The sequence below is a fragment of the Nilaparvata lugens genome, chromosome X (genome assembly GCF_014356525.2).
Source record: "Nilaparvata lugens isolate BPH chromosome X, ASM1435652v1, whole genome shotgun sequence".
Classification (NCBI taxonomy): domain Eukaryota; kingdom Metazoa; phylum Arthropoda; class Insecta; order Hemiptera; family Delphacidae; genus Nilaparvata; species Nilaparvata lugens.
The window spans coordinates 19039920-19053247 of record NC_052518.1 but is presented as its reverse complement, the minus strand read 5'-3'; the positions used below and the strand labels follow the sequence as shown (position 1 = coordinate 19053247).

Sequence of the window (13328 nt, the reverse complement as noted above, 5' to 3'; positions counted from 1 at the left end):
TGCTCGGCATTCCCACCCGATATTAGTTTGTAGACATTTACAAACGAATTTTGTGTCAATATAAGGATATGTATATGTAAATACATGTTAAAAAATCAATGCAAGTGATACAAATTCTCCCAGTAATGTGATCTCAGTAACCCATTCAGACTCCTCGATCCTTCCTCTCAGGTGATTCTTTCTGTGATATTTTGTTGAGATCTGACTCTCACATTCAAAATCTATATAAACCATACACATTTGGAATAAACACTATCTTTCAGAGCTACGCATTTATATCCAAGTGCATTACCTCGTTTGTTTAATTGAAATTTGATTGTACGTTTTGAAAAGTTACTTAGTGAATAATGTTTTGAGTAGCTTGTAGTAGTGAAAAATGGTTACAATAACATTTTCTTCAAGACTGAGGAGTCTCATGATAGGATTAGTTGATCATCTGACAAAAAGGTAAGAATTTACTTGAGATTCACAAAGACAGGTAAGACAGTTGATTGAAAGGAGAAAGCTTTGATAAATCGCTTAAAAACGTGTATCATTTACATTATCATCCTACACGAAAAATACACCATAGTAACATACTCAGTGTAGTTTGTGCTTAGTATCCGAAATAGCATGCTTCAGTTGTTTTAGGAGCTGCGTTCCTTGAATCTAAAGCCTTGTGTATTAATTGTTGCGCATGATTGCTGAATCACTCATAATTAATGTGGAAATTTAGTTTCACATACAAAACAGACTAGAAAACCATAGTGCCTATTTTTGTACCCCACTGAAACCAATAAATGGCGTGTCTTTGTTGTTGTTGTTGTTGTTGTGTGAAGTGAATCAGTGTTGCAGTATAACTTGTAATATCACAATCCATCGCATGAATCATGGGGCACATCATGAAAAAACTAGGATTAATACAACAGAATTTCTATTTACATCGTGAAGTTCTCTTATACAGAGTGTTCATTATGTCGCGCACATCAAAATAAGCATGTCTTTAAAAAGTGGGGAGTCTGTATTTGGTATGTGGCTACCGCAAGAAAGCATCACTATTTATGTATTAAAAAACATATTTAATGTCATTTCATGTGTACAAGTTACTACATGTCTGCAGTAATGTTTCATGTACGATAATGTAAGCATGTCGTTTTGCCAAGAGCATTTCATTTCAATTTTATTCAGAGTATAAAGCCTATTTATTTAACCCTTCGAGTCAACTCCATAGGAAAAATCTGGAGGCGTTGAATACTGGCAAAATACGGTTCAAGAAGTTTGAATGCCAGAAGTCCTTTGCCAGAAGACTCGTTGCTCTTGGCAGAACGACATGCTTACATTATCACACACAAACAATACTGCAGACCGTTGTAACCTGTACACATAAAATTACTTCAATGTTTCTATACATAAATAGTGATGCTATTTTGCGGTAGCCACACACCGAATATGAAAACCCCTCTTTTTACAGAAAAGTTTATTTTGATTTGCGCGACATAATGAAAGCACAGTATTTTCAAAAAATTGAATTCCACATGTATAAATTGATTTTTGGATTGTATAAAACAATATTGAAATGTAATGTTTTTTTCGAGTTTTCTAAGAATTCAAAGCAGGGACTTTCTTCCACAAAGGGGTTCAGGGGTTCTTGTATGTTAGTTTCACTCTTAAAAATCTTAAACTCTATCTTCAAAAGGAGGATATTGATCAACTTCATAATAATCTATGATCATGTTGATGAACGAGTATTAATATGAAACATACTCTTCTACAAGATATTTTGATTGTTTAATATATTTACGTTTATTAAAAATAAAATTATTGGCCTAGTTGCATAGCTCAGTAGCATAAATCCAAATTTAAATATATTGCAAAATATCCTTAAACTGAAATTCATTGTTTGTATCTCAAAGAATGAAGTAAAATGTATTTATTACATCTCATAAGAAGAAAATATATTTTTAGGAGTCATTTTGGACAGTAATGAAAAAATCGTTGGGAGTTATTTTGGATAGTAATGAAAAATCGTAATAGATATGACAGATTATAGGTACGGAACTATGTTTACATAGTGGTTATTATTTAGAGGATATAATTCCCTCACATATCATTATTTAAGGATGAATATGTTATGTAAGGACATTTCTTAAAAAAATACAGGAAAATTTGATATTGTAATATCAATTTCATTTTATCCAACGAATTTGTCTGAAACTGCACTGACGCTTTGGCAGATTTTATTCAATACACAGTTGTAAACAGCATGAAAATGCACCATTATTATATTTGTTTGAAACGAAAAATACTCAGAAGATAATTTGTATTAATATTATTTGTGCAACATATTTCATTTGAAAAAATAATATGAAATAGAGTGACTTGTTGATAGTAAACAAGACGAATAAATTCACGAAATTAAAATTAAATGTGTATTCACATAACTATTTGCGTATTTTCTTATATTTTAAGAAATAAGATAAACTTGATTTTTTATTAATAGCGCTGATCGATCTTGATTTAACCTACTTGACAATTCTCAAGCCGAATCGAATAATCATTTGCGAGTAAAAATGTTAGTATACAAAAGTATTTCTTCTCTTTTTTTCTCTAAATGCGTTTATAAAAGATAACTCCCAACTTCATTTCTATCGAAGTATTTTATATTTCACCTATAATAGGCTTATCCTTGAAAGGGGAATTTTAATCAGCTGACAAAGACTAAAGTTTGTGTTATGATTACAAAGCTGCATTAGATTGCAGCTACTGTAGACCATAGTACTGTCGACTCATATCATCTACAGCTGTAGGCTAGTGATATCGTTATTTCCAATTTTAATTCAAAATTATTATTCAATGAAGAAAGCATATAGCAAAACAAAATTTGAGTCTACAAATGTATTTTTCAATCTAATCAATTTATTAATTGGACGAGGTTTGGGAAGAATGAACGATAATTTAAGCCTAAATTATTACTATCTCGAATTTCAACAATAAGACTATAAATAAATAAAGTTGAAAGTAGTAAATAACTCTAACGATCTTATTAACGACTAATGATCCGACTCTAACGACTCTAATGATCAGTATCTAAATCTATTCTTTTCTCATAGCTTATTATTATATATTCCAGCTTAGCTTCTATTCTAGTCTAAATATCATTTATAGATCCAGAGCTGCTTTCTAATTTCCAATTTCCAGTTTTATCTATCTTATTCATTTTTTGGAATTCCATCACAAATAAGGATCTATTCCTCATTCTTGGATAACATTTTTGTCAACAATGAGTTGGATTAACCAGGATAGGAGTAAAATCTACAGTAATTTGGAGTTTTTTTTTTCATTACTATACTATCATTGATTGAACATTCTTGTCAAGGTTTTTAATCAAGATTGAATTACTAGTAGGTGGTGAAGTGAATACCTGAATTAGTTTTTCTTTCCATGACCAAAGCAAGGTCAAAAATTGACCAAGCTATTCATTAGCTGTTGAGTCACTGGACGTCTAATCAAAATCCTTGGATAGACTGGATTATTAATAGGGAACAATAAAAGGAAACCTCATCTATTAGGTATTGGTTGCTTCTTCAAGAAATACTGAGTGAAAAAGCTCAATTACATGACCAGATTTTTAAAATCAATGTATGACATCTTGACATGATATCAGCTGCAGTTTTAAAAAAATATTGCACATAAAAGTGTTAACGAACCTCCAAGGTGTATGAAGTGATCTATATTAAGGAATCTTCACTTGAAATACTGCATTTCACCAGTGAGTTGTGACATGCATTGAGTAAGTTATGTCTACTCCCAGTTCAATTATTGATGAATAGATCATTTCACTAAGAAAATTAAGTGCAAATACCTTGTATGCCTCAACACAAGAATGCAAACACTCGAAGATGTAATAATTATAATAATTTATAATTATTGTCAAGTATAAATATAATCAATTCTCAGTAAATAAAAAAATTAATTATCAATTACACGACTGTACAGTATAGTACCAACTACTTCGAAAATGAATAACGGTACTCAAATACCCAAATACTCAAATTAGAAGCATGAGGTATGCCTGCTTTTATACCATGATGAATAAATTAATAAATCTCATGTCTATGGATATTATTTGCGGTAAAATTTTAAAGAAAATAATTCTTTGAATGTTTCACAGTTTATAGGCTTACCATGTCCTTAATACATCGACATCATTTTTTAATAATAATGGATACGCCCACTAATTTGCGAAAGCATCATGCGTACCGTAGTGAATAGGTGATATGCTACCATCTCCATGATGCATGTCTATATATGATGTGAAGAAGGGATGATATGAGAGAATCAATGTTCTTGATGATGATGATGTGTATGGAATGTGCTAGTTAGCTTTTGTGTTTCTCTTCTATGTTTCTGCAGCCACCCTTACAACCACTGCTCCTTCCCGAACTAAATCTTGCTCAGGGTCAATAAAAGTGAACGACAGTAAAGTCAAGCCGCCAATCACTGTGTCTCCGGCCACCGCTTCGTCTCACACCAAGAATAAAACTGTCGACAAAAAGAAAAGAAGTAAGTAATTATCACCTGTCTTCTTCTCTATTCCTCTTCTTTATTCTCTTCTTCGTCCATCGTTGTCACCGGGGTTGACGTCCAGAAAGGTTTGTCAATTGGTTCGATGATTGACTCCTTAGATAACAATATACTCCGCTGCTACTAGCTCCTTAGAATTTAGATTATCAATCGCCCAATCCTAACGGGGTCATTAGCATCATACCTGCATTTTGAAAAAAATAAAGTTTGGAGCTTTAGATTATATGCTTCTAGTTTATTTATTCTTGCAATGCTTCTACTTATCAAATCCGAAAGTACTGTCGCATACATGCATGTTGATGATTTACGTACCATCAGTGAGAAGACAACCACAGTAATGTATACATAATATAACATACATAACATTTTTTATTAAAATTAAAAAACTATGCATCAATCGAAGGATTCTGTCCCACTAAAACAAGCTGGTCATAATTTATAACTCAGTGTCTGACTTGAAAACAAAACTAAGCACAGTATCATATCAAATAATTTTTCAAATTAATTTTAATTTTTCTGTTGGGACAGTCAATAAATAACATTTCAATTTCCTTTATTATGTCGGTAGTGAGTTTCTCGCATCTAATAAGAGCATTAATTTCAAGCTCGATACCATGACAATGAGTTGAGTCAATCTACTCTCAATGTCATTTATTTGTCATTACTTTCATCTTCTTAACTGGGGAAGTTGATTAGTTTCAGTTCAATCTTCACTTCTTTATGTTGATATTGAGTTCCTTACATCTAATAAGCGTGAAAATCTAAACTTGATACTTGAGAAGATTATTTCTCAACTCAAACAATTCAAATTCATGGTTCTCAAATTCAAAATGTGTGGTTCAATTTCAATTTCCCAATTCAAACATATCGTTTGAAATCTAATTGTTACAGTTTGTTTCGGAACCACCCCATAACTAGATGAATGAGATGAATAGGAAATACCATTGTCGACTGATTTGTCTTACACTTCCTAAGTGGAATCATCTGTCTTCAAAACACATTTTTTTTTAATATTTCAACTTCAAAAAGGGATGTTATCATTCTATGAATACCAATCATATTCTAAATACTGTAGCAATTTTCAATATAATATTCTTGAATAAAAATGGAAACAAAATATTTTCAAAATCATTAATATGAAATAGTATTGTACATTCAAGTATAATACTTACAGTATTGAACATTTTCAATTTTATATTCTGTTGACTTCTTCACGAATTGAAATAGAGGCTAATAAAAAAATCTATAATTATTGAGGACACCAGAAGCCAAAAGGTCCAAATGAAAGACTTGGAAAATATGAAAATGCAGAATCAGCTTCAATGAATCCAATATAATTTAACTATAAAGCAATTGAAGTGAAATTTTTGTTACTTCTGCCAACTATATGAAATTAAGAAAACCATTATTCATTGTGGCTCATGTAAAACATAGCAGGTTCATGGACACTAGGGTCCTTCAAGTGACGACCTCACTTCATTCCCATGATTTAGAATGAAATGAAAAGTAAAATGACTGGAGCATGAGGGCTTATGTTCACTTGAATCCTTCAAGTTTTTCTACTTTCTACTCATGCTTCACAATCAAATGAACATTTTCAAAAACGTTGAGCTTGCTTTGATAATTGAATATTATGAACATAACGCATATCAATAAAAGGATTCAACTTATCAATAAATTCAAATAAAAAATCTAAGTACCCTGTTTTAATTTCTTACTTACAACATGTTTCAACAGTAATGTCATTTTTTGTGAAACATGATGTGAGAAAATAAATTAAAAAAGGTTACTTAGATTCTTATTTCTTTAATAATTAAGAGCTCTAACAAAAAAAGGATTCAAATTCTATTGAAAATTACTCAAAAGCATACAAGTTCGTTTTCTGGGAACATGAACTTAAGATTCAATCTAAGATTAGCTTGGTTATGAGTAGTTTTCAATTCGTTTAATGTGAATGTCACGTAGAATAATCGTTTGATCACCTAGATTCAATGGTCTTTGAGATCCTGAATTTGTAATTTAATCTTAGTTTACTTCTTCATGAGTGTGGTTTTATGATTTGTTCAATCTTAATGTTACTGAGGATCAACTGCCAGTCACCTAGATTCCTTGATCTCTGGAGTCCTCAATTTAAGGTTTAATAATAGGTTTAACTATTCATAAGTGAAGTTTTCTATGTTTTTATCAAAGCTTACCTAATTAATTGATGAATGAAGTTTCTTATGTGTTTTCTGATTTGTTCAATTTGGATGTTGCAGAAGAACAGATTGAAGAGCCGGAGAGAGAGCGAGTTGTGAAATCGCCTCCGGAGCCAACTAGAGTCAAGTCCCCTGAACAGATTCTCATGAGATCTCCTGAGCCAGTCAACTGGACTGTCCCACTAGACACGGGCAAGACATTCACTGTCACACAGAATGTACACGAAGGTAATATTATTTGAGGCAAAAAATTTTATTTAGAATTCTTTATTTGTGTTGAAACTGGGTCTTAATGCGTGCTGAAGCTAGGACGTAATCTGAGCTCAAACTATGCCTTATCTCGCGCTATAACCGAGTTTTAATCTGTGCTAAAACTAGGTGATAATCCCTGCTACAAGTGGGTTTCAATCCATGATAAAACTCAGTTGATCTAGTTCTAGGAATAACACTACAGGTTTCCCGTGAAGAAATGACCATATTTATTTATTTATACAATTATAGATAAAATATCTTTCCACCCCAATGATCCGCAAGCTAAAACACGTAAAAAATATTCGTGAAAGAATCGAAAATTTCTCCATTCCGTGATTCAAGATTTTTTCCAATAAATGTCTTCATATCCGTATATATATCAAACATTTTCAACTTGAAACTGTTGAACTTTTGCTGATCAATTAATTGATCGAAGCGAAGCTGAGGTCTTAGTTTCGACTCGATCGACTTTTGTCTGTTTGTTTGTTTGTTTGTACCGCAGTTAAAGTCGCAGTTATTGTCCGATTTGGATTAAATTTGGTATGCAAGTTCTTTGAAACAAGGCACAGAAACGTATGTGTAACGATTCTTCATAAGACCTCTGGTTTTTTTACTTTCCTTGCCCTACTACCATAGGTAAGAAAAGTATTGCTTTCCAAAAAAATTAAGGTACCCCAATTTCAAGTTTTCTATACGTTTCAAGGTCCCCTGAGTCCAAAAACATGATTTTTGGGTGTTGGTCTGTGTGTATGTCTGTGAATACGATAACTCCATTCCTAATTAACCGATTGACTTGAAAATTTAAACTTGAGGTCCTTATACCATGAGGACCCGACATTAAGAAATACAATAAAATTCAATTCAAGTTGGCGGAAAAAATGGCGGATAATTACTAAAAAAACATGTTTTTCACGGTTTTCTCGAAAACAGCTCTAACGATTTTCTTCAAATTCATACCATGGATAGCTATTTATAAGCCCTATCGACTGACATGAGTCTCATTTCTGGGAAAATTGCAGGAGCTCCGTAATATTCTTGAGAAAAATGGCGGATGATTACTAAAAAACCATGTTTTTCACGGTTTTCTCGAAAACGGCTCTTACGATTTTTTTCAAATTTATACCACGATTTTCTCAAAAATGACTGGACCGATTAATTTCAAATTCATACCCTGTATATATTCATCAGCTATATCAACTGGCATAAGTCTTTTTCCTGGGAAACTAATAGGGTCCACCCCATCCTTGAGAAATGGACTTTGTAAACTCCTTCTTGTGCATGCGGTAGGTAGGTAGAGCAGTTTATAAAAAGAACACATAGTCGAGATATTTCATCTGTAGAACAACTGTTTTGACGAATTTAAAAAAAAAATCATCGATTTTAACAATTTACACAAAGGAAAAAGTATTCTGAAAACAATTATATATACAGTAGTCTGATCGTAGTTTCAAATATGTCGCCGCCAATCGTCATTATGTTATTCCCTTAAATTATTCTTGTTTAAGAATGAGGCTTACAGTTCAATGAGCAAGGAAAGTTGTGGGAGTGTACCACATCAGATTTTTGTAATTTAAAAAACCGTAGACTAACCTCTATCCAGAAAGGATGTGTCTTTGAAGATACAGCTATTCATGTTCATACTTTTTCGCATCGATTGTTACGAGTACATGGTGGCCGAGTTGGTTAGACCGTGGCTTCTCACACTGTGGGACCCAGGTTCAAATAATCTCGTTCCTACCAAATTATTTGGCATATGATACTAATTGTTTTATCTTATTCTAATAAAATATCAATATAAAATAAATTATTATGATTAGATAGAATAATTAAATTGATTCATCTTATTAAATTAATCATCAAATTGATTTATCAAATTAATTGGATAAATTATTTTAAAAAAATCTTTATTGTATTGGAGTACTGCAGTTGTAGAAAAAAAGTTGTATGTAAAGGTATAAAGGTTAATCTTGTTTTTCTTTTTGTGTAGTTGAGAAGTTGGTATTGTGGTAATTATTCATATTAAATGAAAAAGACTAAGAAATGGTCAAAAAACCACATATTTATTGATACTTAGAAAGACCGGTTTCGTGATTACACCATTCATTGTCAATCTCTGATAAACTCTGATAAAGACCGAAATCGGTCTTTCTAAGTATCAATGAATCTGTGGTTTTTGACAATTTCTTAGTCTTTTTCATTTAAAAGGTAAAATTTGTAGGTATTTGATATAAAGGTACCTCCTTGATAAGTCCAGTGTCCCTTCAAACAGTGTCTCTAGCACTTTCAATGGAGAAAATAATAGATGACATGGCTAAAAGGTACTGTACTTATTGTACTGGCCCTTCTCATTAGATTTAAAGTTGTATTCATGAGCGAGGTCTACTGTTCGCAGAACTACTAGTTAACATTCTTGAACTTGAAACAAAAGTCAAAACTTATTGATAAATCAAATTACTAAGATTATCAACATAATATACTGTACTGGAAAAGGTGACGATTTATCAAGTCAAAAATAGTTAACTTCAGATTATTTGAGGCATAAACAGTGTGCTCGATCTTAACAAACTACGCACAATATTATCTATGAACAAATAATATTAATGACCCTCCAGTCAATAACGTTCGGAAAAGCATATTTTTGTTCATCTTTTTGTTTGGCTACTAATTTCTTATCTAATCTTATGTATTAATTTGGAAACAGTTGAACAAAATATACATAAATATTTAATCAATTCAAGATTAAAAAAAGTTTTTAAACGTTTCGATACATATAAAAGCATAAGTATATGAGAAAATTGAAAAATCACACTAATTTTACTTCCAAAACATTACATTTCTATCAATATGCTTCCATTTGTAGATTACAACTGTCTTAAAATATGCAAAACTGTCTTATGAAGGCTGATTAACACACAGGTTATCTCCACATTTATGTAAAGTAATTCCTCAATTCATTGATTTTCATCATGCTCAAATATGCCTACAGTATCTCACTACTAATCAAAGCACAAGTATAAAACTATAATTTTCTATTTTCACTGTAAGATTATAACATTTGGAACATGTCGTCAATAGTATACTGAAAAATCACATTCTTTCTACAGTAAAATCCAAAAATTTTGCACCAATCAATAATTATTATTTTACTTATTATGTTGATAGAATATTTTTCTATCTTTTAAAATTCTATTATCAATAAAAATTATTCAACTATTGGTACTCCTCAACTCTGAATAATCAATAAATGTATTAAGTGTATATTTTATCCATCAATAATAGAAACACAACCTAATTTCGTTTGAATTTTCACTTTTTGACAATTTTTTCAGAAAATTGAGTTGTCTTTCCAATGAATCAATCTATTCACTTACTTCATGTTCCTTTCTATAGAAAGGAGGAACTTAAAATTCACAATTTTAGCCTTGCGTAATTCACATGCTGTAAGAACTGTCACAATATTCCTATTCAAATAATCAGATTCTTTATTCCTACTGAAATAATTTAATCGTTATTACTCATTTATTTTGAAATTCTCGTCATGGAAGTCTAAAAATTCATCAATCCATCAGTAAAACACATTCAAATGTATCCATATAAATGTGTAATTTCTCACCCCTCCACGGTAGAAACCTTTTTGGGCGCCTAGAATGAAACAGAGAAGGTGACCCTACTTCCAAATAAAGAGCACAGAATATTTCTCTTCGTTTGCAATGAGCCACATTATCAAACCGGCTGCCTAGTGGTCTGGAGCTTCGCAGATTTAAGCCTGCTTTTGTTTTTATCGCTGCGCCACTTTGTATCGTTGATCATTCATCTACATTCAACATTCCTATCCGTCTGGCATTTATTTGTATCATCCCTCACCTTATCAACCAAGTCATAGACTTGGATTTTCATCATCAGGAAAATCAAATCTTGAGCACAAAATCTGTCCTTACCTCAACTTGAAACTGAAAAAACGATACAACATTCTGTACGATACAAAGCGATATAAATATGACGGTATGGAACCTTGGATATCCATCCATAGGCTACTTCATCATTCATAAATCTCCACCCATATCTCCCCATCCGTGGGGCCTATTTTTATATGAATTCAAATGATGAAATAAAGTGTGTGAAAGAACCCAGTTGGTGGTCCTGTGTCTATAAATTAACAAATAAAACAACAGGCTTAATTGAACTCAAACTCTTATCAATTCATAGAAGTTCCATTCAACCTATAGTTTTTACTTTTTAGATAGAAATTCCATTCAACCTATAGTTTTTACTTTTTAGATTAATTTTAACTATTTTTCAACTATTAGGCCTGTTTAGTAATAAATAAAGTGATAAATATTTACTGTATTTTTCGGCTATTTTGACTAGGAGTTTGAAAAAACTCGGTCCTATCCATTAATTAATGAACAAATAAAACAAAAGGCTTAATTGAACTCTTTGCAATTCATAGAAGTTCCATTCAACGTTTACTTACGTTGCATTCAACGTATGCGTTTACATTTATATTAATTTTAATTATTGAAAAATATGTTCAAATTCATATTTTTTCAATCATTTTTCAAATATATATCAGCCTATTTTATTATGAATCTTGCCTGCATTTTCCGGCATTCTCATTCACACAACATCATCTTCCTCATAAGTTTTCCATCCTCTAGCAAACTGATAAATTGCAAACTAAACTTTCATCTTACACTATTTTGACTACTGTTGAAATTGTGGTTTCTAAGGCAGTGGTGTTTGTATTTGGTGTGTAACAGGAGAGTTAGTAGGACGACCTCACAGTGAAGTGAAGCCTTGGACTGCTGCTACAGTTGTTCCTCCTCCCGCACCGCAATCCGCACCTCCTCAACTTGAAGAGCATCCTTCAGGTGAGCTCCTCCTCCACAGACTGTCCCTAGCCGAGACAGCATCCAGTCTGACAAGTGTCACTCCCTCCCTCGCCCCCACTCCCACCCCTCTTCTCGACGAACACATCATGAACTTAGATTTCGAAGACATGGAGCGACTGGCACTTGAGTCCTGCCTCGAGGAAACCTCCTTCCTCAACAACCATCCTCCAGCAACATCCCATTTCACCTTGAAACCCCCAACTGAATTCAAACTCCGACGGTCATCCATGCCCTCAATACAGGAAGATTGTAACGAATTCAAAACCCTCCAAACACCCAAATCTCGATCGTTCTCTTCTAATCTTCAAATGCCTTTAGAATATCTAGTCTGCACCCCTGAAATAGCAGCTCTATCTGATGCGGTTCCATTCACTCTAATGAAAGAATCTCCCATCGATCAAAACCATATTGTGAATGTGAGCTGAATTGGGTTTCTGCATGTGAACAAAATTTCAAACTATTCAAAATTTAGCTTCAATACTACCCACTAAACTTGACATCTCCCAAGCTTAAAATATACTATAATTCCTCATTGCTATTCCTAATTGCATGCACTTATTGAAAGATAATTTCAATTTGATAGACAATAGAATACTAACAGAGAATTAAAAACTAGGCAAGAGATTAATTTTCAATTTGTGAAGAATCTATTATCTATCCTCAGGGATTTTCTTCCAAAATTTTGTGATACAGTTAAAAAACTAAAAAAATAGACACAATTTGCAAATTATTCAAGTTTTAATGGTTCGAAATCTATTGTTCCAAGTAAATAATTATTATTGTGTTTTGCTTTATATTGTTAATAAATCTTGTTGAAAATATTTTAATAAAAATAATATTCTGAAACTTGATCTCCATCAACTAATATTTCACGTGTCATTTTATGACTTACATGAGTAGGTGCTATGTGCATGTTTAGTCAGCACAGCTTACATAGGTTAATAAAAATCTGATGTTGAAAAATAAGTTGAAAATGTTTTTTAACGCTGGAAAATGTGGATAAGAAAGGCTCAACCGAAATAGGTGAGCTCATAAAATGATATAATTTTTTCTAACTCCTTTGCACTCTCTTAGTTTTGTTTACCAAATTTTTATACCACTGATATCATGCTAATATTTTTTGTATCTATAGAATTTCTTAAATAGTCGTTTTCATGATTCCACCTTGAAGTCTCCAGGCAAAAAAATACAATTGAGACTTGCTGGAGTAGTGATTGTAGTACCTATTGCCTAGGGGTGTAATGTAACATGAGTACTGCTATACCCCAAAATAATGAACTGCTAGCAAAAACATTGCAATTCACTGTCCACTTTGCATCTTGGAACGTCAATTCTATATTTTTCTAATCTTATTTTATCACTTATTTTCAGTAGAAATGAGTAGATGCTACAAAACTTTTATGGATACAATATTTGAGCTTGC

General features: G+C 32.1%; 1 protein-coding gene across 15 annotated transcripts in view; it reads left to right on the top strand.

Annotated features, from left to right (window-relative positions):
* The window catches only part of LOC111049332 (nuclear protein MDM1), a 116344-nt gene that overhangs the window by 96972 nt on the left and 6044 nt on the right, over nucleotides 1-13328 (top strand). For 11 of the 15 annotated variants that reach the window (XM_039442593.1, XM_039442598.1, XM_039442590.1 and 8 more), the window contains 3 exons: nucleotides 4393-4542; nucleotides 6822-6989; nucleotides 11774-11884. In XM_039442593.1, coding sequence (XP_039298527.1) covers nucleotides 4393-4542; nucleotides 6822-6989; nucleotides 11774-11884 — 429 coding nt within the window. The remainder of the gene's footprint in view (nucleotides 1-4392; nucleotides 4543-6821; nucleotides 6990-11773; nucleotides 11885-13328) is intronic. The other 4 variants (XM_039442604.1, XM_039442595.1, XM_039442596.1 and 1 more) reach the window with 2 other exon arrangements.